At 47.1% G+C, this 27,889-nt stretch overlaps 1 protein-coding gene and 1 long non-coding RNA gene across 2 annotated transcripts in view; one reads left to right on the forward strand and one right to left on the reverse strand.

Moving 5' to 3' along the window:
* Positions 1 to 27,889, reverse strand: part of nompB (intraflagellar transport protein 88-like protein nompB) — a 1,761,410-nt gene that overhangs the window by 1,185,209 nt on the left and 548,312 nt on the right. The window contains exon 9 of the mRNA XM_075896456.1: positions 13,537 to 13,783. Within this exon, the coding sequence (XP_075752571.1) occupies positions 13,537 to 13,783 (247 nt within the window). The remainder of the gene's footprint in view (positions 1 to 13,536; positions 13,784 to 27,889) is intronic.
* LOC142818113 (uncharacterized) lies at positions 260 to 27,449 on the forward strand. The gene is made up of 3 exons (XR_012895590.1): positions 260 to 304; positions 26,384 to 26,489; positions 26,615 to 27,449. It is a non-coding gene; the product is annotated as an uncharacterized LOC142818113 (long non-coding RNA).

A 27,889-nucleotide genomic window follows, 5' to 3' on the forward strand; every position in this document is an offset into this window, starting at 1 on the left:
ACGCGCCTTTCTACAGGCAACGCACCTCGCATATTTTATATTTCATAAAAGTTATAAGAGAGAATAAAGACGGTGGGAACACAGGCTAGCCCGCTGCCTTTGCGCGGGCTTTGCCGCCTTTTCTGCCGTTAACATGTCCCGACATGTCTGGCCTCCTTTGCTCTCTGCCGTGGTGGGTGAGCGGAGTGACGTGTAACTCACTCACCCGGTATGGATGTTGACTGTGACGCCGCGCGCGGAGGCTCCCGAGAGCTTTTCGCGCGCTGCGTCAGGAGCGGACAGACACTCTCCGGGACTGCAAACGGTGAGCCACACAATCTTTTCTGTCCGTCGACGGACTTCGCTGACGGCGCCTCGCGCCCAAGGCGAACGCTCACCTTTTGTTGCCCCGCTGCGTACGCACGGCCGGAGGGCGGTACGGTGTCCTAGTGCGTGGCATAGCTACGCCGACCCGTCTCCCTCCGAAGCCAACACGAGCGCCTTTGCCCTCGCTCGAGCAACCGGGCCTTGGTCCCGGTGTCTCCGTGGATCACTTTTACCGCGGAGACGTGCTCGTGGCACACCGTGTAGTACTTTTGTGCCCGTGGCGTGGATAAGCCTATTTGCTTTCCCGCCGCGCCTTTTGCAACGGGCTGTACTGCGTTTGTTGTTGCCACAATAAAGTGTTGCGACTTTTAGCATTATCGTGTTCTCGCCACGGCAACGGTTAACGCGTGCCCTGCGGCTCGCTAAGACCAGACCCACGCTGGTGGTCGTACTTCTTCAGGATACGTGTACACCACAAGACCTACCACGCTCACTTGGCGAAGCCTTTTATAGCAGTGAAAAAAAGGTACGCAGAGTGTGAAGGCGAAGCAACAGCATTCATATTTGCACTGAAAATGTTCCTTATGGCGGAGACCTCAAAACTTAAACAGGCTATCAGCCACTACTTGGTATTTGAAGTGAATCAATACCGATGCACTCGTTAGCCACAGCATGCATGCAACGCTGAGCAATAACTTGCAGCGTACGGGTACCATGTTATGTACTTAAATGTGAGAACAAAGCGCCCAGAGGATGCCGGTCTTTAAACTGTGCTTCTGACCTCACTCTGCATGGTTGGCTTAGCGACTGCTCAAAAGAGCTCAACGCGCATGCGTACGCCGAGGAGAACCGCTACTGGAGCAGAGTTCCTTATCGTGGAGAGTTAAGGTTATTCCTGAAGCACTAAGGCATGACGTTCTTGACATATAGTGCAAAATGAAAACCTTGGGGCAAGTCGCATGAGAATAGTATCCCGCAGCTTTGTGTGGTGGCTCTGAATTGATCATAGCCATAAAAACTGCGTAAAAAGTTCAAAATATGTCGCACAGTGCAAGTCGCAGCTTTGTGTGCACCACTATAACCCTGGAGTTATCCAGATATCACGCTCATTGTTGGTCACTCACGCGTTCATGCAGACTTTGCCCCCTTAGCTACGAATGCGTTTCTTGCACCTGTTGATAAGTATTCTAACGTCGAAGTGTGGCCAATGCTCTTCACTTCTGTAGCAGACAATCGAACAGCTTCAAAACTCTTTCGCTGCCTGAGAATTTTCTAAAACACATATAAGTCACCAGGTGCCACAATTTATTTGACCAATTTCACTGTTCCATGGCCCCTAACAGCACAAAACACATCCCCCTGTGCGATGCGGGGCCGACAAAGCATTGAGTCCAACGTTCAATGTAAAAAACGTTTATTAACATGGTAGCAGCAGCAGGGAAGGGATGCCTCTGGTGTGCGTGAAAGGTTAGAAACAACCACCAAAACGAGCTTGGCAGCTTGAGTTTTAGAGCCAGCAGTGGTGACGTAAGCCTGTGGTGAAACTGCGGTGGCGCTGTCCCTTATCGAAAGCGTGTTGCAGGAAGCGGCCGCGTCATACCAAGCTTATCAGGGACGAGACGGAGGCTGCACAAGTTTATGCGCAGTGATGTGGAAATATAAGAGCGCACAAGGTACAAGGAAGGAAGCACTCGACAGGAAAGACGCTCAACTTACAACTTACAACAAATTATGGCTAACGCAAGTACGTGTATTAGTGTTCCTTTGGGAGATAAATGAAAAAAGAGGTGTTTTTTACCGGTCGAAGTAGATAATTTTACCTTATTTTTGGGAGGGGGGTGGCAAATTGAGGTGATACTTGGTTGCACCTGCGCGTTTGTGTGTTCTTGTGCAATGAATGCTTTCTAATAAAAGGTAAGGTGTAAGTTAGCGTCTTTTCTGTGAAGTGCTTACTTCCTTCTACTTTGTGCGCTCATATATATTCACATTATGTTGTACGAACTGGCGCAGCATTCCACATTATTGAACTTCATTTCTTCTATGACGGGCTCCTTCCTGTGCAACCTACCTCTGCAAGAGAGGATCGCAACGTGCAGCAACCTTATTGCTTCACTGACTTGTCAAGCACGCTACCTCGCCTATCACCTTCGGAAACGCTTGTGTCCACCTGCCATGTCCGTGCTGTTTATCGGCTTTCACTCGTCGGCGAGCCATTGGAAAACGATTAGCAAAATACCCGAAGTTGAGTCTTGGAAACAAGTAAGCATCCTCGAAGACTGGCTGAACGTAAGCTGTTTCGAATTAATCGCGAGGCCAAAGCCACCGCGGTCATGCGCTACTCATGGGGCAGCGTAGTTCAGTCAAAGCGGCCACTGGGCTAGTTGTTTCACTCACTTACCAAGAAGTGGTGGTAAATAGTCAGGACAGGGACAAACTGTGTACGTTGAGGGAGCCAAAATGTCTCCATTCGGGAAAAGTGTACTGATGAAAGGCCCCAGTTATAGTTTACCAGCCTCAGTGCCTAAGCAGGAGCCTCTGGCCATAGCTCACAAGTTGGCTGACTTGGCGCCTGGTGAAGGCAGAGACAGTTGCTTCTCAGCAGCAGCCGAGGCATTAGGTCATGCACCACGTAGCGAGGTTAGCATACGAGAGACAGCAGGGTTCATCAACAATTTGAGTTTGGTTCTCTTAGAGTGTGATAAGGATGGCAAGTTCGCTGTCTTACCCGAACTCCATTTCAAAGGAAAAGCAAATACAGCTATAAACAAACTTCAAACCGTTCAGAAGGATGCCTTCCAAGGTCAAATCACCAGCAGTTGTTCTCCTATCAGAGGTTAAACTGCGAAGTCTTTCGAAAGCCGTGAAGTCTTGCATAGATGACGCTTTAAATGGATTCTTTTCGGCCAAGACACATAAAGTCATGTGTCCTCTACGAGTCATTCTCACCGAAAAGGGACGTTGGCAGCCTCTCGTGACCTCCTACCTGCAACGACTACTGAACCTTATGGCTCCTGATGGACCCTTCAAGCTGAAGTGTTCGGACGTACTCGTGAAAGAACAGTTGTGAGGCTAGTACGGTGTTAACTACACTTTTTCGGTTGATGTCGAAGAATTGTTCTATTCTGTTCTGCACGATGAACTGTTTCTAGCTATACGGGAGGCCATTGACTTTTTCTGGGTAATAAACTTTCAAAATAATGCAGGGGGGTGGGGCTATCTGTGGCATACTTTTCTTCTTCTGGCATGACACACTTGGGACATAAGCTAGTAGTGGGTAGTCTGCTGAGGAGAGAGAAGAAGTAGTTGGAACAATGGTGGAGATGCGTGAATAAACCGCAGCCGTGGCCTAGTGGTTAGGGCGTCCACTTTGTCTGCGGGAGGTGGCTGGTTCGAAACCCACCGCCGGGCACCTTCCGGCTGTGATGCCAAACTGGAGGGGATATGTAAAACTGGGCACAAGCATCTCGCGGCCAGCCGCCCGGCTTTCTTCAGGAGGATCGCTTGGGGGAAGCTTCGCTAACTCCGCCGTGTCTGTTTCGAACGACGCAGCCTTTGTTGAGGCAAAGGTGGTTGCCGCGGTAAACGGCTCAAACATTGCGAGTGCAGACGCAAACGCGCGCAGCGAGCACACGTAGCGCGCTTCGTCACTCACTCGGCCCCTCACACGGGGCACAGCTCGCGGTGCCTGTTTACCTGCGTAGAAAGCGCCAGCGTACACTGACATGTTCGGTGTGCGCGCAACTCGGCGTCAGCGTTAACACCTGATCCAACAATTCTGACCCTCATCAGCAGCACTCGCCTCGCAGCCTCGCGCCGAAGATTGGGTATCACACCTGCCCATCGTGCTTCTCGGCCTGCGTTCAACACTTCGGCCAGAACTTGCCTGCTCTGTAACCAAGATGGTTTATGGCTGCACACTCCGTCTGCCTGGTGACCTTGTCAGCCCCGTTACTACGCAGAGTGTTTCGGATTCATCTTCTTTCGTCCAGCGTCTGCGGATCTTCATGCAAAACTTGCGCCCATCACCAACTTCAGCTCACACTAAGAAGGACGTTTTTCTGCCGGCAAACTTACAGATATCTTCACACGTTTTTGTTTTTGTCGATGCGTCTCGCCGTGCTCTTCAACCTCACTATGACGGTCCTTGCCTAGTCATCAAGCGTTCTAAACATCATTTTACAATCCCGCGCAATGGCCATGAAGACATAGTCAGCATTGAAAGGATCAAGCCGGCACCTATTCTGACAAGCTCCGTCTGATCATTTTTTTCTTCAAGTGCCCATGGCCACTTGTCTGGAGGGGGAGGCCTATCTGTAAAACTTTTCTTCTTCTTCTGGCACGACACACTTGGGACATTAGCTAGTAGTGGGTAGTCTGCTGAGGAGAGAGAAGAAGTAGTTGTAACAATGGCGGAGATGCATTAATAAACCACGCTGTGTTTTCGGAACCGTGTTTCCGAATGCTATACTATAAATAATGTAGAAAACTTCATGGAGCTACTTCAGTGGTACCTGTGTACGACTTTGGTAAAATTCGACAATTTGACAGTTGTCAAAAGAAAAAGCATATGCATTGACTCATATGTGGGCCCTGTGCTTTGTGAAATACTCTTAGCAAAATTTGACCAGACGCTACAACATGAGCTCGTGGAACAACCTGTATTATTGTCTACAGCTATGTTGATGACTTCATAGTGATGTCTAACATAGAAGATAACTGTTCACCAACTTCAGTAGTAACCAACATTTTGAATTGTTTTAAACAATGCACAAGTTAATTGTCATTCACCCATGAAAAACCAGCCAGAGATGTTTTGCAGTTTTTAGATCTTAACATTGGTTTTAATAGATTGGTCACGTTTGCTGGGAGTTTTCTTCGCAGTCTGAGAAGGGCCTGTCACCACTTGACTCTTCTCGCAGCAAGCTGCCTTAGCTTATTACTCAGCAAATCATGTCCACATAAAATAGATCGCAGTTTCCGGAATCAAGTAAGGCGCCTACTCAGTTTGCGTTACCCGGACAGCTTGCTTGTGGCAGTGGGCAGTACCATGTTAAAGAAGTTAAAGAGGTTGAGTGCCACCAACAAGGTGGAAACAAGGCCAACAAAAATGGTTGTAACCATGCCTTGTGTGCACAAGACGAAGCACACTTTGATGAATATTGGTCGCAGACATGAAGTACACCTTGTTTTGACAGCTCCCTGCAAACTGGCAAAACTGTGTGCCATGATAGGAAGTTGTGAAAGGGGTAGGGTAAACAAGAGCAGTTGCTTTAAAAACTCGCCGCGCTGTTTGTACTCTGTACTTCAAGGGTTGTGTACATATTACCCCTGAGCTGCGGAAATGTGTACAGCCGCCAGACGGGTCGTTGCTAAATGATCGACTCCGAGAACATGCGACGTCCTTGAAGGTCCTCGCAGGTGGCCCCGCAGGGGCACCTGCGCAAGTAGGCGTTTGGTGTGTAGCGACACCACGGACCCGAGCTAACGGGGGAGTTTCTACTCCCTCCCACGCCTAGCCGTGCGTGGCTTTGCCGTGTCCGGGGAAAAGGGGATCCTGCGGGTTGAGCCAAAGCTGGGTGATTGGACCTTTAAGGCCCCCCGGCAAAGGCAACACACCCCTTTGGCCACGGCTTCACGTAGACGGCACCCCTGGGCTGACCCACCCAGGGGAAATCGGCAGTCGCCTTCTCCTATCTCTCTCTCCCTACATCTTCGTCTTTATCTCTCACTTTTTATTTGTCCTGTCTTCTCCTCTCTTCTGTTTATTTCCAAACTTCCTGGCGGCTAGGGTTTACCCTGTGCAAATAGCCTACCTTGCTCTAGGCGCATTGGGTTATAGTAGCGTTGTACGGCTGGCGTCTGCAGGTTTTAGCACCCGCAAACTTGTAGCGTCCCCTCGTTGGGCTCCGTGGTGGGTGGCCGCCAACGCTTCTGAAGAGAATTAAACTGGCATGCATAGAGCATTTCCATTATTAAGTAATCGTACCGGCTTAAAGCGCGTACGCACCGAAGACTTAGGATTTTTCAACCGATCTACTGAGAACTTCCCCCATTTTCATGTTATACATAGTGAGATAAGCAGCAAACAAGCCAGAACTGTATCCCCCTTTGTAGTAGCCAGATGTCTCACAGACACTCTAGGAGCCGGGTACAAAGTTACCAAAATGGCCAGCGGAGACCTCCTCCTTGAAGTTCGAGAAAAAGAACAGTTTGAAAAGCTACAGAATCTTTCAACTTTTGGTGACACTCCCATCACTGCAACGCCACACAGATCCATGAACACAACCCGTGGAGTAGTATCTGATGCTGATTTGCTCGGCTTGACTGAAGACGAACTACTGGAGGGGTGGAAGAGTCAGAATGTGACCAATGTACAAAGGACCACCATTAGAAGAGACAACAAGGTAACACCAACAAAACACCTAATACTCACGTTCGCTTCCAGTAATCTGCCAGAAAGTATTCAAACAGGGTACACTAAGGCGTCGATCAGACCATACATACCTAACCCACGTCGTTGTTTCAAATGCCAGAAGTATGGCCACGGCTCACAAAGCTGTCGTGGTCACCAAACTTGTGCACAATGTGGAGTGTCAGGCCACAACTCTGACAATTGCGAAGAACCATCACACTGTGTCAACTGTGGCGGAAATCATGCCGCATACTCACGGTCTTGCTCATTTTGGAAAAAAGAAAAAGAAATTATCACATTGAAAATTAAAGAAACTATCACGTTCAAGGAAGCAAGACGAAGAGTGTCACCATTTTATGGCGCTACATATGCTGATGCGGCGCGTCAGGGGGCAACGCCGCACCAGCCCTCGTCACTCCTTCGGCCAGCGCAGAGCGAGCCGACGGCTGTGGCACCTGCCCCCAAGGCGGCAGTAGTTCAGTCTACTCCGCCGCCTAGCGAATGGAGGCCGGAGACTCCAGGGTCCTCTGGTCTCAAGGCCTCCCCTCACCAGGCGAGGCCTAAAATCCGAACCACCAGCTCGCATGTGCGGGCAACCAGTGCCTCTGGGGAGGCAATGGATACAACGGTACCCTTGGTACCAAAAGAGCGGCGCGCCTCCTTGGAGCGTGTTAAGAAAAATGAAAAACCAATAACGGGGCCGGACGACCGTCCTGCCACCTGAATTAACGAGCTCACTTCAACACAGGATACTCTTTGTACGCACAGCAGTATCTCTCTTGTTTAAATATGCAGACAGAAATATTACAGTGGAACATCCGAGGCCTTTTTCGAAACCTCGATGACTTACAAGAACTCCTCCATGAACCCAATCCAAGAGTGCTGTGTGTACAGGAGACACACTTAAAACGAACTAACACAAACTTTTTACGTAACTACATAATCTTCCGAAAGGATAGAGATGATGCCATGCTACCATCTGGTGGTGTAGCGGTTATAGTAAGTCAAGGTATAGCATGCACACAATTACCCCTTCAAACTTCCCTCGAGGCGGTGGCTGTCCGAGCAGTTATTCTAAACAAACTTGTCACTGTTTGCTCTTCGTACATACCTCCGCACCACCGTCTCGAAAAACTTCAGTTCCAGTCTTTAATAGACGAACTACCTGAACCTTATCTGGTCCTTGGGGACCTGAATGCACATAATGGTCTGTGGGGTGACTCTCGCTGTGATGCCCGAGGTCGTCTCATTGAACAATTCCTCATTTCATCGGGTGCTTGTCTGTTGAATAGGAAAGAGGCAACATACTATAACCTTGCCAACAAAACTTACTCTTCCATAGACCTCAGCATCGCATCTCCTTCACTTGTACCATTACTTCAGTGGAAAGTCATAAATAATCCATACGGAAGTGACCATTTCCCTTTAGTTTTGAGTACACCAATAATAAATGAATGTCCTCCACATGTTTCCAAATGGCTGGTAAACAAAGCCAACTGGGAACGATTTCGAAAGCTTACTCACCTAAATTGGACTGGCATATGCGGGTTAGGCATAGATGAAGCTGTGCAGTACTTCACGGCTTTTCTTACTGACGCAGCAACCAAGTGCATTCCACAAACATCTGGACTGCCCGGCAAACGACACGTTCCGTGGTGGAACACTGAGTGCCACAATGCGCGAAAGGAACAGAACAGGGCATGGAGGTTGCTGCGGAACTCGCCGACAGCGGAAAACCTTGAGAGCTTTAGGAAAATAAAATCTCGAGGCAGGAGAACGCGTCGGCAGGCCAGAAAAGAAAGCTGGCACAAGTTTTTATCAGGGATAAATTCATATACACAAGAGGCTAAAGTCTGGAGCATGGTTCGTAGGGTAGCAGGAAGACAAGTACACTCACTCCCACTCGTAACCACACAGGGTGATAGCCTGGAAGATCAAGCGAACTTCCTCGGTGCACACTACGAGCAGGTGTCTAGCTCGTCACACTACACTGAAGCTTTCCAAAGACACAAAGCAAAGATAGCAAAGCAGAAACTAGAATCCAAGTGCACAAATTACGAGGAATACAACCAACCTTTCAACTTAGCTGAGCTACAAACATCACTAAACTCTTGCAATAATTCCGCTCCAGGCTACGACCGTGTCACATATGAAATGTTGAAAAACTTGCCGCTCGAAACGCGAAAAACTTTACTCTCTCTATACAATGCTATCTGGCTTTCAGGCACCATCCCTGCTTCCTGGAAAGAGGCTATTGTTATCCCTATTTTGAAACAGGGCAAGGACCCTTCCTCAGTTTCAAGTTATAGGCCCATTGCACTAACCAGCTGCGTTTGTAAACTTTTTGAAAAAATGATAAACCGCCGACTTTTACATTTCCTTGAAACACACAATCTGCTCGATCGATTTCAGTGTTGGTTTCGGGAGGGTAGATCCACCACCGACCATCTGGTGCGTATCGAGGCACAGATCCGAGACGCTTTTGTCCACAAACAATACTTCCTCTCAGTGTTTCTCAATATCGAGAAGGCTTACGACACAACATGGCGTTTTGGGATATTAAGAGACTTGTCTCACCTGGGTGTGCGCGGTATAATGCTTTCCATAATCGAGAGTTACTTATCCGATCGGATATTCCGCGTCCGTGTGGGCAGTACTCTCTCCCAAATATTTGTGCAAGAAACGGGAGTACCGCAAGGTGGTGTACTTAGTTGTACACTTTTTATTATTAAAATGAATTCCTTGCACCTGCCCATCCCCCGCAACATGTTCTATTCCACATATGTCGATGACGTCCAGATTGGCTTTAAGTCATGCAACCTAGCAATGTGTGAGCGACAGGTTCAGTTAGGTTTAAACAAGGTCTCCAAATGGGCAGAGGAAAACGGATTCCGGCTGAACCAAGGAAAAAGCACGTGTGTCTTGTTCTCCCGAAAGAGAGGCATGCACTCAGAACCCGACATTGAACTGAACGGCCAACGTCTCTCTGTGAATGCGGAGCATAAATTCCTAGGCTCAATCTTGGACAACAAGTTGACCTTCGTACCACACATAAAGTATTTAAAAACAAAATGTTTAAAAGCCATGAATGTTATAAAAGTGTTGTCACGTACTACGTGGGGTAGTGATAGGCAATGCCTCATGAACCTCTATAGAAGCCTTATTCGTACCCACTTAGATTATGGGGCCGTTGTCTATCAGTCGGCCACTAAAAGTGCCTTGAAAATGCTGGACCCCGTGCACCATTTGGGCATCCGCCTTTCTACGGGTGCTTTTCGCACCAGCCCCGTAGAAAGCCTTTACGTTGAGACAAATGAGTGGTCGCTTCATCTGCAAAGAACCTACATGTCCTTTGTATATTTCCTTAAGGTGAAAGCGGACAAAAGGCACCCCTCATACTCTACTATTAATGACTTGGCGAGCTCCATTCTTTTTCAAAACAGGCCTTCAATGAGGCAGCCCTTTTCAGTTCGCCTGAAGGGTCTAGCTGAGGACACTGGAGTGTCACTCGAACACAGTTTAATGACTCCTGTAGCATACCCGCCACCGTGGCAGTGGCAAACTATAGACTGCGATGTGTCTTTCCTAGAGGTTACAAAACATGCACCTATTGCCCATATCCGAACATACTTTCTGGAACTTCAACACAAATACACACGTCCTGATTTCTTCACAGATGCCTCCAAGACTAACTCCTCTGTGTCCTACGCTGCTGTCGGCCCATCCTTTTCGGATGCTGGCCCTCTACATCCACGCACAAGTATCTTCACAGCGGAAGCTTACGCGATACTGGTGGCAGCTAAACACATCAAACAAATACAAATACAAAAAGCAGTAATTTATACAGACTCCCTCAGTGTGGTAACGGCTCTGCACAGTCTTAAAAAACAAAAAAAATCTAGTCCCCTTCTCACTTTACTCCATTTTGTGCACACTCTACACACACAAACAACATGGTGTAGTGTGCTGGGTGCCAGGGCACCGTGAGATCCAAGGCAACGTGAGGGCGGATCAGCTCGCTGCATCCGTCCATGAGAGCACCGCCATTACATCTATATCAATCCCGGCCCTTGATCTTAAGCCGTCTCTCAAACGAAACCTCAGGGACTACTGGCAGAGCAAGTGGGATACACACACACAAAACAAACTACACGTTATCAAGCCACACCTTGGCCATTGGCCACCAGTATCAAAATCACGTCTAACAGAGGTAACACTAACAAGACTCAGGATAGGACACACATACACGACACACACACATCTTTTATCCGGTGGTGATCCACCATTGTGTGCTAAATGTGGTGAGACATTAACAGTTCTTCACGTTTTAATTCAATTTAAACATTTAGACACCCTAAGAAGACAACACTTCCCACTATCCTACCGACAACATATACCTTTACACCCTGCAATGTTCGTCGGTAGGGAACCACTTTTTAGTCACAAATCATTATTAGCGTTTTTAAAGGAAATTCATAATTTTCATATCATATACCCGGGCATACCGTAGCACGACCTCTCTAGAGAGGTTTCTGCTGCGGTGGCTACCCAGGAAAGCACTTGCCTCAAGGCCCTTGAACGCAAGGGTATGAACGAGTGAGGCACTTGTGCTAATGCCATACGTACCCACCATCATCTTATTATCACCAACTTTTTTCACCTATTCACACCACACACATCTTTCACGGCATGGTCATCATTTTATTACTTGTATGTTCTTACCCGCCTTATCGCGATGAATTTTATGGCCCTTATACAGCCGCTTATCACAACCATTGTCCATATTTTTAGTAAGATGAAATGGCGCTCTTTGGCCAACAAATGGCCCTTGCGCCGAAAAACACCATATATCATCATCATCCTCGGAGGTGGCACGTACTTGTCAATGCGCTGCAGGCATCGAGGGTGCAATCCGCAGTTTGGCAGCAAGAGGATTCTGGGCAAATCTAAACTCAGATTGACCAAATATATCATGGAAGCCGAACAGATTAGGGCGAACGCAAGCACGTGTATTAGTGTTCTTTCAGAAGCACTAAGTGAAAAGAGGTGTATTTTTTAAGATGTTCACGTAGATAAACATGCCTTCTTTTTTTTTGGAAGGGGGGGCACCTTGAAGTGAGAGTTGGTTGCGCTTCGCGTTTCTGTGTTCTCGTGCAATAAATGTTTTCTAATAAAGTTCAGTTGTAAGTTGAGCGTCTTTCCTGTCAAGTTCTTCCTTACTTCTACCTTGTGCGCTCATAAATTTCCACACGATGTTGTACCAACAGGCCCAGCATTCCGCTTTATTTATGCGCAGTGGTCGCCACCACACCCTTATCATGCAACTTCGAGTGTTGCGGCCGAACAACGGTGAAAAGTTCTTTGGCATAACAAATGTGAGAAAGCAAATGCTTATCATTACATTTCAGTTCTGCAATTGTCATTTCAATTTTAGCAGTATTTCATTTTATTTGTATCTGTATTAACCACCCTGCTTTGACCTTGCGTCTGCAGTATTGAATAAATAAATAAAATAAATAACAAAAATAGCAGAAACGTTTTGTGATCATGTACCGCAGTACACCCCATAGCGTGACACCTTTCGGTTTTTCTTCTTTGGGGAAAATAACGCAAGAAAATGCATTCGTACAGTGCGGACTTTGTGGGCCAATGCACAAGAAGCAACTGAAACTGAAGGAAAAGCGAGACTGGTGCCGAGAGTCCGAGCGTTTGTTTTATGTTGGTGATGAAGTTGATTGATATGTGGGGTCTAACGTCCCAAAATTATCATCTGTTTATAAGAGACGTTATGGTGGGTGGCTCCGGAAATGTGGACCACCTGGTGTTCTTTAGAGTGCACCCTAATGTTCGCACACGAGCCAACAGCACTCTCGCCTCTATGGAAAACGCAGCCGCCACAGCCGGGATTGGAGCCCGTGACCTGCGGGTCAGCAGCCAAGTCCCTTAGGCACTAGACCACAGAGGCGGGATGTGATTAGGTATTTGCGAAAACTTCACGCGGTTAATGTGCCTTGCGGGAGCAAGATGTTGTGCATCAACTTGTGAGTGCTGTGATAAACGTGGTGAAAGCTCACGAAGAGTTGTGGTCTACGTTCGGTGACCACATGCAACCACTTCATGCTGACCCGACGCCAAGCTTAGATGGAACCCTTTTCCAGACTTGGGATTAATTTAACGCTGCACAGGACACCACAAGATAGAACCAGTGGGTGAAAAAAATTCCAGAACGTCCAATCGATAGCGCTGCTATTCGGACTCCTCAAGTTCAACAGACTATCCCGCCTTTCGGCGTGTACTGCCTGACAGAGCCTTCAACGTGAAAGACCGTGACCCAGTCAGCCTCATGGTCAGTTGAGAACCAGCCAATACGGTGCAGCACACTCACCCGCAAAAGACCGGGTTGTTTACAGCACAAACACTTTGCGAAGTGAACTCATGAGAGGAAAGGATTGCGATTATCTGCATCGCGTGCTGCCCTGCAGATATCAGCGCATTTATGAAGTCACCACTGGCTACTAATAAAATGAATGCACTTTGCGAATAAAGTGACCTTGTCCACTCTTTGTGGTGATATGAGTGTCTAAAGGTGGTTTTTCAACAAGATATATTTTTCTTATACTTTTTGTTCCCTAAAAAGTCTGTGCGCGCATTGTGCCCAACGAAACAGCCTTTTTCAAGCGACTGTAGGGCTGAGCACGAGCAAACAGGTCACCTTGTCGGGCCTCATTGAACAGATGGCTACTAATAAACCAAGTGCGGCGTTTCATATAATTTGGTGTTGAATAGCACGCGAACAAAATGGTGCGACTACGTGATACCTGTGACGGCTCGTACTTGTCGTCAACCTGTTCCGGGGTGACGTCGAGCAGTTTGAGGAAGCTGCCGCGAAGCTTGTCGTGGCCTCCAACTGCGGAGCTGGTGGAAAGGTGATACTGGCACACCACCAAGTGTAGAGCCGAGCGGAAGTCTGCTCGTTCAGCCATGATGTACTCGAGCGAGGTGACAGCATCGACCAGGTGTCCCATACGTAGGAATGCCAACGCGATGTTCTTCATTATTTTCAACCTGCAGACGGCAATGTCCACTCAGGTCAAGCAGTGAATGTTTTGATAAACAAGGGCGAACACACTCAAATATTACACCAAACGAGACAACCGCTAGACTTCAACTGAGTAGCACTCGAGATAAGTTCCCGTCGTGTTTGTGTGTAATGAGAACAAGGAAGTGATTGTTACCACCTCCACCAACTTGGTCACTAGCAGAGCACCTCCTTGGAATATCTCAATACGCTTATTCTCTAACGAAATCATGGTTGGCCTCCCTGGTGCTTCAACACCACTCAACTATACCCTAGCTGAGAGCGCTACTGAAAATTGGGCAAATCAGCTGAGAGCAAAACTGAAAATTGGGCAAATTGTTGCACATTCATTGAGGCTAACAGCACAAGCACCCAGACATAAACTAAAAGGGAGCAGCGCTGCCGTGTCCTTTTGTTAAGTTTCTCATCCAGAAAGTTGTGTATTCAGTTTGAATTTCATGCAGTCATCAGTACATTGATCACTGAGGGAAATGCGTCTATAGGATTTTCGCCAGCCTTTATATGTACCATGTCAGGGATATATAGACGCCGGCAAAAATTTGTTTTTCCCAATAAAGAGTTTCTCTCTCTCTCTTCAGGTAAAGGGATACTAAAGGAAACTATTAATTTAAGGTTGATTGTCGAAATAGCGGCCCAGAAACCTCGTAGTGTTACTTTTCTGCCAAGCAACGGCATATATTTGAAATAAAATCACGTTTTTGTTGTCGGCTACGGGATACCGCACTTCAAATTACCCGCCTTAAAAAGCGGACTGACCGGATTCACTTATGTCACGGTTGCCGTGCACAACGTTGCCCGGCTTTACGGTGCTAGTACCAGCAGACTGAAAGAAGCGGGAGCCACCACAGCAACAACAGCCATTGATCAACTTTCCGCCATTGGCTTAGAGATAGCAGACGTTTTTAGAGGCGAAGCTCTTTAAGGCGTGGGTTGGTCCATCCTTCGTTGTCCTGTGTAGCCACCGGTGGCACATACCTACTCTAAAGTGGGTATGTGCCACAAGGGATGTGACGTCAGAGATGGTGGTGCTTGGAGTGCTCACTATATGGATGGATGGACAAACCGGAAGAAGGACGTACTGATGGACGGACGCGCGGACATACGGACGGATTGACGCAGAAACGGACGGGCAGACGAATGAACAGCCTCGTGGACAGACGCATTGACAGAATGATGAACGGACGGATGCATGGACGGGCTGACGGATGCTTCGCCTCACTCATCATCATTCACTCCGTAGATATGCTGCATTTTTTTTTTGTTTCAATTGCGCCCTGCTAGATGCACCACCTGTTCCGTGTAACGACGCGAAAATTGAACCACTCGTGTCATTCCCCATAGTAACGTGCGGTGGTTCTTTTTTCCATGAATAAAACAGAAATGAACAAGCAGCATTTTATGGTGTCGCTTAATGTACGCCGGTTTTTTTTTTTTTAATTAGTGCAGTCGGATCGATTACTAGTGAAAAATTGTAGGTGCTTCGTCTGATGATATCGGCATTATTTATGAAAGTGTCCTACTGCGACGCTTTTGTTCTTCTTCATTTATCTTAATTTCTCGGTAAGTAGGCCTTTGTTGTTGATAATATTGTCGTTTCAGATGTTGTCATAAATTGGCCTTTCACTCTGACGTAGAATTTTTTTTTACTTTAGTGTCCCTTTAGGAGAACAGTTAACTTATTGAAAGGCATTGCGTATTCACATTTGTCCATTCATTGTCATGATCGCGAATACCACCAACTTTTTATAAAACAAGCGTGCTATTTAGGCACCCTGAATTATGAAGAAAGCTTATGAACTTGCTTATTGCAACTAAGAAGGGGTCGCAGTGTGTCAGCCACCCATCCATTGCTTTTCTAGATTGCGAAATTTTTGTATGTGATAGTGGCTGAGGTTTTTGTAATATTGCCACGTTCTTCTTCTCAAGCTTCGTTATCGCCCCAATACACTACGTAATTCTCAGCGCAAACCTCACCTGCAGTCTTTGAGAAGCTTCACTACTGTAGTAGATCATCTCGTTAAGATCACGCTCACTCCGCGAACTATAGAGATTATTCTAGAGCCTACGTCACCGCTATCGATAACGCTAGAATATTCGACGGCAAGTGTATAAATGCCGACGCGCTTCGCCGCTTGTCAGTTTATCAAAGGCCGACGCCCCATTCGTCGCTATCAGTGCAAGCCTGCTAATATGATCCGACTTTTCATTTACCAGGCACAGGTTCGCCCAAACAAACAATTTAATCTTCAACGTACTCTCTGCTTCTTCGTCGACGTCACGACCCCGTGAAGTCTGAGGAACTGGGATCGATACCGAGCACCCCGATGACAGATGTCACGGGGTCGTGACGTCGACGAAGAAGCAGGCAGTGCGTTGAAGATTAATCTGTTTATTTGGGCAAACGTGTGCCCGCTACACGGAAAGTCGGATCACAGTAGCAGGCTTACGTTTAAGAGAATTTTATTTCCGGATATAACATACACAGCTTATGTGCACACATAAAAATTGACAATGGTGAACAATGTCTTTGTACACTGCAAGCTGTTATAAACAGCGAAAAAAACTTATTGCATATGCAGTAACGTACAATGCAAAATTGTACTACAGAGACAGGACATTATTGACATCCAGATGATTAAACTTAAATAAGTAGTAAGGCTATGTGAACAAACATGGGGGGGGGGGGTCATTCACAGTGTAGGGTGATGCTTAGCATTCACCTGTGGGCCCAGTTTGCTTTCACGCTCAAGAACAATATATCACAAAATGACTTGTTTCTAAGGAAGAAAAGGAAAATATACACTGTAATGTTACAGTGGTACAAGTTCTAGCCTACCTCCTCATTGGGGGACAAAGGCATGGACACTCTGTTGTTTTTAACGATAATGAATCGCGTAGGACAGCATCGGAGGAAACCCTCCTCTTCCAGCAAGACTCTGCATTAAGGTGCATAAGCATTTTGTTTCTTAGCCGATGTATAAGGGGAAACATGGCTCTCTGGGGGCGTCCCCTCAGGCAGGCCAGTCCCCTTCGTTTCCATAAGACGAAGGCTCCGATAGGCAATAAGAGTACGACGAAGTTATCTCTGTGGCTAGACTTCGACTGCATACTTATTTGGAACATTCTGGTAACCATGCGATAAAAGGTGCGCGCTACTATACATTCATGGAAAACATGGTTCAGTGTTTCGATGCGACCGCGCTGCGGGCATGTGGCGGAGGGCGCCACGCCCCAGACCGCCAGGCAGTCGGCCGTTGGTAAAGCCTCCCATTCTGTAAGCCAGTTTAGGTCACGAATTTCGGAGGGGAGAGACGTGTTTGTAAGGGTCCAACGTCTTTTCGACCAGAATTTCTGGCGTTGTTCCTCAGATAGGCTTTTAAATGCTATTATTTCGCTCATGTCGGTAGGGGACATTTCTATAAGCTCGTCAACTGGGAAATCATTTCGTCATTGTTGCAAAGATTTTATAACATGTGTGTAATACGCTGGTGGCTGCTCAGCAGCTGGTCCTGTGTCGTTTGCTAAACCAAAAAGTCTTCTGGGGGTTCCTAGCAGATACACTAGAAGTTGCCTGCCTCGATACGATGAGTTCTCTAAGAGTGCTCAGGTGTTTTTGAGAGCCAACATGCGGCACATTACATCAAGGTTGTGTACAATGAGCCCTCCCCAATTTACTGGCAGGCGGACAAAGGCTCTAGCGACAGCTTCGGCGTGTCCATTCCAAAAAAAGGAGCCGCACGCAGTAGCCACTCTCAGCAAAACCCGTCGAGGTGGTCGAGCAATTCTGGCTACATAAAGTAGTGGCGCTGTTATGCTGGATTTAATTAGATAAGCCCTTTCTGTAAAAACAACTTGAAAGGTTCTGGCGACTTCAGTGCGTCTGTCCAATTTGTGTTGGCTTTCTTTCCATGTGGTGCGGGCTGCCTCACCAGTCGAAAGGAAAGTTACACCTAAGACTTTAACTCCTTGGGCGATTTGTACGCCGTCAGGAAACTCTTCAAAGTGCATCCTAAAGCACAATGTTTTGCTTTTTCCGGGATTAAGACGTGCTCCCGACAGGTCACTATGCGTGTGAATTATTCGCAAAAAGGCTCTGTAGCTGTCTATGTTCTGAATAAACAACGAGAGGTCATCGGCATATGCCGCTACTTTCACTTCGCCCAAGCCTGGGAGAGGAAAACCGTGTATTAAAGTGCATTTCTGAATTTGTTTTAATAATGAATATATGCATAATACAAAGAGAATTGCGCAGAGGGGACAGCCTTGCCGAATGCCCCTACTTACTTCGATAGGCTCAGATGTATATCCATTCAGTACTAATGACGTTTCTAAGTCTGTGTAAAGTAAGCGGAGGACGTCGGTTAATTGTGCTGGGAAGCCATAACACTCAAGCACAGCGAAGATATAGTTCCATTCCACGCGATCAAAAGCTTTTTCCTGATGCAAAGAAACAAAAATACCAGATGTTTGTGTTTTTGTAGCATGCGTGAACAAGTCGCGGGTCAGCGCAAGCGAGGAATAGATCGTACGACCTGGATTACAGCATGTTTGTATGTCGCTTACTATTTCCGGTAAAATGGTAGTTATGCGGTTTGCATGCATGGCTGTCAATATCTTATATTCTGAGTTAAGTATGGAAATGGGCCTCCACGCCCTTGGATCGTACGGCTCTCCTCACATTTAAGCAAGAGTATAACTCTGCTCTCACGAAACGTATTCGGTCTGATTCCGTCAGCAAGAAGCTCATTTAGCAATGTCAAAAGATGGTCTTGTATTGTTTGAAGGAAGGTTTTGTAGAAGCTCAAAGGTATCCCGTCCGGGCCGGCGGCGGCGGTTGTGTTCTTGCGCTGAAGCACGATGCGTAATTGATCCAGTGTTACTAGGCTGCGTAGACCATCGCGGAGCTCCTCCGCTACGCGAGAAATTATCTCGCAAAACTCATTAACTATGGTGGCATGGTTCATGTCGGTCGCATTCTCCGCCCTGAAAAGTTTCGAAAAATGTGCCTCAAAGGCCCTCATTATGTCTTCTTCTAGTGTAAGCTGTTCACCGTTCGCCAACTGAACGAAAGGAACATGCATTTGTTCACCCAAGGAGCCGTTGCGGACGCTTCGAAGAACAGCCGGATCGGAAACCGGTCGTTCGATGATGAAAGACTGCGCAGCCGTGCACGAACGTAGCAAAAGTTCATACCGCACCTTTAACTGATCGAGATAGTCATGCATTGCGAACGTCAGCGACTCGCCTCTTCGTACAATGCGCGCTTTTTGTAGCGTGTCGTTTATCTTTGTCGTCAGGCAACTGTGTTTTAATGCGTTCCAATTACGGGGTTCAGGCGGCCTATCGCACGCTTGCTCTAGTGCATTGCGCAATAATGCTACGCTTTCCGTGTCATGCATGAGTGTGGTGTCCATTTTCTTATGGTTTCTAAATGTAGTGGATTGTTCAAAGAAAAGTTTTGCAGATACTGGAAAGTGGTCTGTAATGCATGGAGCGTCCGGTGGGAAATGTAGGACCTCGCAACTAAGGATATGTGTGGCTAGCACTTCTGGAAAACAGTAGCGGTCTAGCCGGGTCATGTTGGGACCCCGTTCGTTGCCAGGTTGCAACGAAGTCATTCCCGTGAGTGTCGACCCTTGCATCCATGAGCTTGAAATTGCGGATGAGTTGTCGCAATGCGCTTACTCCGCTATATTGTCTGCTTTGTCTGCATCCGCGCGCATCTCTGTCGGAGTCTTCAACACAGTTGAAATCCCCAACTAAAAAGTGGGGTAACTGTCAAACATAAATGAGTTGAGTGAATTGAAAAAGTCGGCCGTGGCCCCACATTGATCTGGGGCATATATTACGAGCGCCCTTACTCGTCTGCCGTGAAGGTCAAAGTCTACTGCTAGTGTGCGGCCGTCAAAACCATAAACACAGTGGGCTCTTCGACGTGACGCTGGTGTCAAAAAAACAACTCCGACTCCGCACATGTTTGAATCAGTCAGCAAAAAAAGGCTTCGACTCTAAAATGTGAACAAAAGGATTTCACATCAAAAGAGGTTCTAAAATTACATTCCTGTAAGAAAAGGATATCGACATGACGTGACCTTGCGAAGGGCATGACGTCTCTCTGCTTATCTCGGCGTCCACAATCCTGACGTTTAAGGAGAGAAAATGCACCGTAGCCATTTTGAAAAAAAAAGGGAGAGTGCTCGCAAACTTCAGAGAAACCCCTTGCAGAGCATGGGGCGAGCGCTCAACGAATGAACATAACTAAAGAGAGAAATGCTCTGACGTCGTCAGAGCATTAGCTAGTTTTGGGGGCTTACTACTGTTCGTAGTGCCCTCAGAGTCCGTGATCGGTGGGTGGGCCCGTTTCGTGGCTGGACGGTCAACGTCCATGGCGCTGGCACCGACACTCGCACCAGCGGCCGCACCTTTAATCAGGTAAATGGGGTTAGACAGGCTTAGTTTGCGGGTCTGGGCAGAGTATTTGGCGGCGCGGGCACTCGGCGTTGTCAGTGGCATAATCACCATCGTGGTCTTGACTGGGCCGATGACCGGAGCTTCTGCACGTCCCGTTGTTCGTGTGCCGCGTCCTATCAATGCTCTCGGCACTGCTGGTGGCGCCAACTATGTCGGAACTAGCCCTCGTTGTCTCTGCTAAGTACGGGCACTCTAGCTTAGACTTTTGATGAGCTGTGGTCTTCATAGGCGTCCGGCAAAATGTCGCTGGTCTCAGACGGGTCGTGAAGGGTTGGCGGGGCTTTCTCAGACAGGGGAGGCAGGTCTCCTGCGTCTTTTGGTTCAGCATGGGCGTCGGTATTGCTTGTCTCAGTGTCGCTCTCAGGCGAGAGTGCCGCATAATCATGTTGTAGTGCAGGCGTGAGGTTGGTGCGCACTTGTTCTTCAGTTGCCGCTGCTGCAGCCACTGCGAAGGACTTCGGACGTATGCAGTCAGCTGTTGCATGGCTGACCGAGCACTTGCGGCACGGTTCTGCGCATCCCTCTGTGGCATGTCCAAACACGTTGCAGCGAGTGCAACGGGGCGTGCCACAATCTTTGGCTATGTGGCCAGTGTTCCGGCATTTAGAGCACACTTTTTTGACACCACGGTAGTCACACATGACATTGTAGCCTTGAAATGTCAGAAAGTTCGGTACTTGACTTTTCATTGCCACTCGCGCTATACGGACACCTGTGCCACCCCAGGGCGGCTCATGAACACTGCCTCGTGGATATGTTGCACCTTGCCGTAGGCGGAGAGGGCAGTCGCTAGGGCTGCGTCGCTTACCAACAGCGATACCCGGAAGACTGTGACGTGGACTGTTTCAGGACCGACGCTGACTAGTGGAACTGATACGCCGTTCAAGAGAATCGCACCCCGGCTCTTCAGCTTGGTGGCTGCATGGACGTTTGCGACTGTGGCGCCGAACTTTGCGCCTCTCATGTGCGGGAGGGACTTGATACCGGCTGGGCCGGTTACTGCATCAAGGGCATCTATGATGTCGTTGACGGTGCTCCCCTCTGGAGCGCTGAAGTTAAAGCAATGAGCTTTCGGCAGTGGCGCTGCAAAAGCCATCACACTTCCGTCCTGGCCCTGGCTCCCACGGCTTGCGCTGTGGTGCCCGGGCGTTGGCTCGTGATGAAGGCCTGGACAGAGCCGGGGGTTGTCCAGGGGTTCGCTTGATACTCGATGAGATTGGGTCGACGACTGGCAGCGTGCCTGGTTGCGGGAATCCCGGCACCAGGTAAGCGGCGAACGGGGCGCCGGCCGTCGATAAAGTGACAAGCGGCGAAGACCGTTGGCATTTATACACTTGCCATCTAATGATCTAGCATTATTGCTGGCGGTGACGTAAGCTCTAGAATAATCTGTATAGTTCGCGGATTGGGCGTGATCTTATCGAAATGATCTACTATAGTCCTGAAGCATTTCGAAGACTGCAGGCGCGGTTTGCGCTGAGAATTACGTAGTGTATTGGGACGATAACAAAACTTGGGAACAAGAACGTGGCAATATAGTACACGGAATCTTGGTTATGCTTGAATTGGGTTTTTTTTCGCAGTATTTCGTTCTGTAGCGTCGCGCAGTCATGTCACTCTTTGCCAGCAGCCACGAACACAAAAAAGAGCGATGCCTAGCTTGGGCGGCGCGAGAACAGGAGTTCGCGTGCCTGGCGTGTCGGATGCCAGCAGCCGCGGCCGCTGAGCATCGATTCGAGGAAAAAAATAGGCACTGCATCTGCATGTTTCCATGCAAATGTCATGGAAAGACAATAATATTGCGTCGGCAGAGAGAAAACAAAATGTTTATTTTATCTCCTGCGCGCGAAAGTTTGTGAATTGTATTCTGGAGGTGCTGCATTAGAGTGACTCGATGCGTGCAGCGGAGGCAAACGAGCGCTTCTAAGCACATCACATGTGAGACATGAGCGCTATCTGGCAGTTATTTGGTAAAATGAAGCGCGCAGCGCGTGCGCCCATCTCGGAGGCAATAAGGTGTAGAACGCAAGGCAACTAGTACGTGCCACCACCGTGTCATCTTAGCAAAACATTAGAAACACTTGCCTTTTCGTGCACAGTGCTGCATTGTCAGCGCAGCGTGATAAACGCTATGGTCCTTAGATTTAATTATGTATACTTTTTTTCAGTATAAACAGACACATACCAAATACTGACGTCTTATTATTGTTCATTATAAATCTGCAATAACTGTTTTTTTAATTGACAATTGCACAAGTATGAACCCTAAAACTTGAGCAATATTGGTGGGCGCTGCGGATGGGGTTCGATTTTGACCGCTTCGAATATTATATAGGCGGACAAACAGGCAAGTGCACCGACTGACAGACAGACAGACCAGTATTTTAGCGTCAAAGGTCCCCAAGAAAGACTATCACCTTCAATGAACTAGCGAGATTTGGACAGCCCCGTCAGCCGCCTTCGCGATGTCGTCACGTCTCTCCATCTCTTTCGCTACAGTATTGACCCAGATCCAGGCCCCGGAAGCTCTCAAGTTCAAGTGATCACCGGTATGAGGTGAAAAATATCAACCGCCGCGAGTTCTGGCTTCGAACACCTAATATGGACCGACTGGCCTCTACGTTATGCTTCACATAGGCACCGCCATTCATGCTGTTGTACGTGTAGGTGCACCCTTGTCGGGGCCAAATTTCAATTCTAAAATGATCGAATACTACATCTTCGCGTACCACATTCCGCATACAGACACTGTGGAATCAGGGCGTCGACGAATCATATATAAACATCCTGGAAGAAATCTACAAGGGATCAACTACTACCTTAGTGCTTTATAAAGAAAGCAACTACTACCTTAGTGCTTTATAAAGAAAGCAACACAATACCAATCAAGAAGGGTGTAAGGCAGAAGGATACAATCTCCCCAATGCTATTTACCGCATGCATATAGGAGGTTTCCACATGTCTAGAATAGGAACAGCTAAGGGTAGGAGTTAATGGAGAGTACCCTAATAACATGCGCTTCGCCGATGACATTGCATTGCAGAGTAACTCAGGGGATGAATTGTAACTCATGATTACAGAGTTAGACAAGGAGAGCAGGAAGGTGGGTCTTAAAATTAATCTGCGGAAAACGAAAGTAATGTAAAACAACCTCGGAAGAGAGCAGCGCTTTGAGATAGGTCATAGTGCATTTCAAGTGTTAAAAGGCTATGTCTACTTAGGGCAGGTAATAACCGCGGAGCGGAACCACGAGATTGACATAACTAGAAGAATAAGAATGGGGGGGCACAATTGGTAAGCGCTCTCGAACTATGGCAGGTAAGTTGCCACTATCCCTCAAGAGGAAGGTATACAACAGCTGTACCTTGCCGGTACTTAGCTATGAAGCAGAAACCGGGAGACTTACAAAGAGGGTTCAGCTTAAATTGAGGACGATGCAGCAAGAATTGGAAAGAAAAATAGTAGGTGTAACCTTAAGAGACAAGAAGTGAGCAGAGTGGATTAGGGAACAAACCGGTGTTATGGATATCTTAGTTCAAATCAAGAGTATATGGACATGGGCCGGGCAATCAGCACGTAGACAGGATAACCGCTGGTCATTAAGGGTAACTAACTGTATTCCTAGAGAAGGAAAGCGGGTTAGGGGGGACAGAAGGTTAGGTGGGCAGATGATATTAAGAAGTTTTCGGGTATAAATTGGTAGCAGCCTGCACAGGACCAAGTTCACTGACGGAACATGCGAGATGCCTTTGCTCTGCAGTGGACGCAGTCAGGCTTATGATGATGATGATGATGATGACACAACAGGTAATTGTGATTTTACACCAAGTAGCTTTCCTTAAAGGAGCACTGACATTAAATTTACTCATGCCGAGATTTTTGCATCAGCGAGTAGCTGCAGACCACGTAGAAGCGATTCGTGACCTAAAATGCAAATGAGAAATGAATAACTATCACTTTTATATTTATATAATGGGATCTAACACTATTCAAAAACGGCCTGCAATCCCGTCATTTTCAGCGCTGGCAGCACCAGCAGTGGCGCTACCTCGCGGTCACCTCCAGATCACGCCACAGCTGACAACTTTTCCACAGAAAAGAGTGACGTCAGGCTCAGCTGCTCCGCAAACATTTCGTCTGCTAGGCGGACACATTCAGTCATGCCTTGTCACCTCTTGTGCTGTTGTCACCGTACAAATGGTCGACTCAGATTAAATAGGATAGTCTTAGGCTTGGAATCTGTGCGATTCACAACGTCGCGAATTATTTTTGCTACGACCGACCTTTTGCAGAACAGTGTTTCCGAAATAAACGTCGTTCAAAGCAGTACTGCATAGGTGCCCGAAGATGCACGCTTCAGCCATGATAGCTCGTGTGTCTCAATTAGGTATACTGGTGTTTTTTGGCATGCAAAGCATTCAGGTACACGCAGAGCAGTCAATGCAACATAGCTGTCGCGAATGAGCATCAGCGGAGAAATAGAACACGTTTTCTGCTTGTCATGTTCTTTTTTGCGCTGTAGATGGCCCCACCTATCCGCCCTCTCGTGGTTAACACGGTATTGCCACTTTACGTGGAGGCAAAGTCTACAGATGAACCAAAATTAAACGATACCTGCATGTTACTTGTTAGCGACGACATCTGACTACACGCTCTTCCATTTTTGATAGCTTGTGGTCATGTTGATGTGTAACACATACGTGATATGAAAAGACACCCTCATTGGGCTTTTATCGTGCATTGAACACGACGACTGCTTCTCACCAGTAACTCAAAACAATTCTCCGACATGCTGAACGACAAGCACACGTTTAATTATGCTCTTTTCTTTCGTCATTCGTTTAAAGGTGCTTTTTATCATAATAATTTCACAAAATCATTCAAACCGGTGCGACGAAGATCAGACGTGACGATCCATGGCCGGGCTAGACTGCACCTGCGCGCGCTAGCGAGGCCCTAGCCCGGCCGTGAACGATCGAGTGCGTTTCTGCACTTCGGCGCCAGTCGGCGCCACAATAAGAACACTCGGATCGTACACGTCATCGTTACTAGGGCATCGTCCCTCAGGATAGTATTTGTGGAATGTATCACAACGAGCACGTACCCTAGTGTGGATGACGCAGGGCTGACTATTTTTCTTTTTTTTTCTCCTTAGCTTTTTACGCGGTTAGACATCGAAATAAAATGACTTACACGCGAAGGAAGTCGTTCAAATTTGGCCAAGAAGACCTATGCATACCAAGCGATCGAATGATGGGCACATCTCGATCCTGAAATTACATGTCAGTGTCCTTTAAAAATTGCTGCGTCATCATTTTATCGCGATAGTTTTTGCTCCAGCTGACTCGTAGTCATCAGCAGCATATCGACATCATCATCCTCATTTCAAAATGCACAGCAGTCAACGGTAGAGATGGCAGCTAACGGCTCGATGCTCGTTCGGATGGGTCTAGCGCTTTCGTTTCGCTGTAAATTTTTTGAGCCACTGTCTGCCGACATACTCTATTTCGTACTGTTTATTTTGACTCGTTCAAACGCTTTCGCGATACGCATTGAAGTGACTTCGGGGGAACAAAGCTATCGTTGAAGCTTTTATCGGATGAACACCCGTTTCAAGCCCAAAACTTACGAGCCGGTAAATAAAAACCGCTTCAGTTTTCAAGGATGTTTGCTTAAAAGGGTAGTTGGTTTATTTCAACGTATGTAGTTTTTTTCGCAATGATTTCGTAGGCGTCACAAGGCGGCAGTGCATTGCAATTTTGAATTTTTTAACGTGTCATAATTTCTCACCAGAAAAACGTGTGTTACTTGCGGCGTGGCTTCACGTGGGAGCGAGTCACTGACTGAATAGTTTATTCTGAAATTCTATCACCAGGTGACATCAACCAGGTCGTTGCGATGAAAGAAGGCAATTAGATCAGTGTCGCCTTGCATATGTTTTCGTAGCTAGCTCATATATAAGTGACAAAAATGTACAATTCAATAGATTACCGTAGTCGCACTTGAGAAGCATCACATAATTATGGGTGTAGTTTCGCTATAGTGTGAGAATAAAAACGTCCCATAAATCAGAAATACTTCTTTTTCTGTCACAGCCTTCTTGCCTACCTGACATGGAAGCAGCTGTGTAAAGCAACCAAGGTACCTCCTACAAGACACGCCTTGTGAAGAAGCAGCCCTGAGTGATACATCTTTTATCAGGTAACATTATATGTATGTAAAACATACTATTGTTTACTAGTTAACAAAGTTTATTTGCTTACTTCAAAAATTTTCACTGATTGATTAGGTTTATCAATACCTGGTGATATTACTTGTTTTTCCAGACTGCCATGCAACGACAGGATGACTACCCCCGAATGTCCACTCTGCAAGCACGTTCAAACATCTTACATCCTAATGTTCACTACGACAGGTCATCTCGAACCTCACAGTTGAAAGGCTGTATTTTGAACGTTTCTTTCACGCACCTCATAGAGTGGTGCTTTAGATTGGCCCCAAGCCTTGGCTGTCTACCGCGGTATGGTGTCTACACATTAATAACGTTGGAATTGAAACACTATCTCTGTGTACATTAGTAATGTGTGACACCGCTGAACTCAACAACGTAGGTTTGATACCAGCCACAGTGGCCTTATTTTGATGGGGTGAAATGCAAAGACACTTGCGTGCTTAAGGGTTTGTTTAATTCGCCTGCACCACATGATTCATTCTACGAGGCGCTGCACCTCGCCATTTGTTTCAGTGGTGCAGCAATGGCGGCCTCTGAACCGTGCCATTCGTTTCAAATAGCGTAGGAAAGGTACAACACTAAAACTATAGTTAATTTCCTGTACCTACTTCACTGACGGCACTGATTTTGTGCAGCCGCACGCACAGCTTAACAGACGACATAGCATTAGACGTTGGTACCGTATCCGCCTGTAAAAACGCGGCGTGTCTTGCCAAGATGTTCGCACTTCAATAAATTAAGCGAAAGAAATGAGGCTCCCCCCTTATCAGCACCCTGTCCTTTGCTTGTGATGTCGCACTGCTGAACTCGTGCTGCACAAGTTCTGAAATTCACGTGCATGCTATGAACCAGTTCCCATTGATGCAGGTGAATCAAACTGACCCTTAAGAGATGGAAGCTTGTCAATATGAAAAATTTGGGAACACAAGGTGTCAGATCAAATGTTTCGGCAAGCATTCTTGTCTTCTGTGAGGCTACAATGTGATTTGTTTTAACCACTGGAATACAGAATCAAACTTTGCCCACTACTGTGTGATTCGTAATCATCTCATGACTGGCACGTGAATTGTCATAAATTATTATTTGCAATACAAAATGAATACCCACGCAGTTAGGGGTAATAACCGTCTTTCTTATATTTAATTGTGCCTTGTGAGTCAGTCGACAACCTATAATTGGAACTGTTTTGTCCTAGTAAAGTGTAATTACCTTATACAAGTTTACTAAAAGATGCGCCAAAGCTCCCAGTATGCACTCAATTGCAATAGTTTTGAAAGTATGTTCAAATGACTCCATAAAATGATAAATCATAAAGGCGATGAGCCCTTGCAGCACACCTACCTCAAGCGCGTGAATGCTGTCGTGATGA

The sequence above is a fragment of the Rhipicephalus microplus genome, chromosome 5 (assembly GCF_043290135.1).
Source record: "Rhipicephalus microplus isolate Deutch F79 chromosome 5, USDA_Rmic, whole genome shotgun sequence".
Classification (NCBI taxonomy): Eukaryota; Metazoa; Arthropoda; class Arachnida; order Ixodida; family Ixodidae; genus Rhipicephalus; species Rhipicephalus microplus.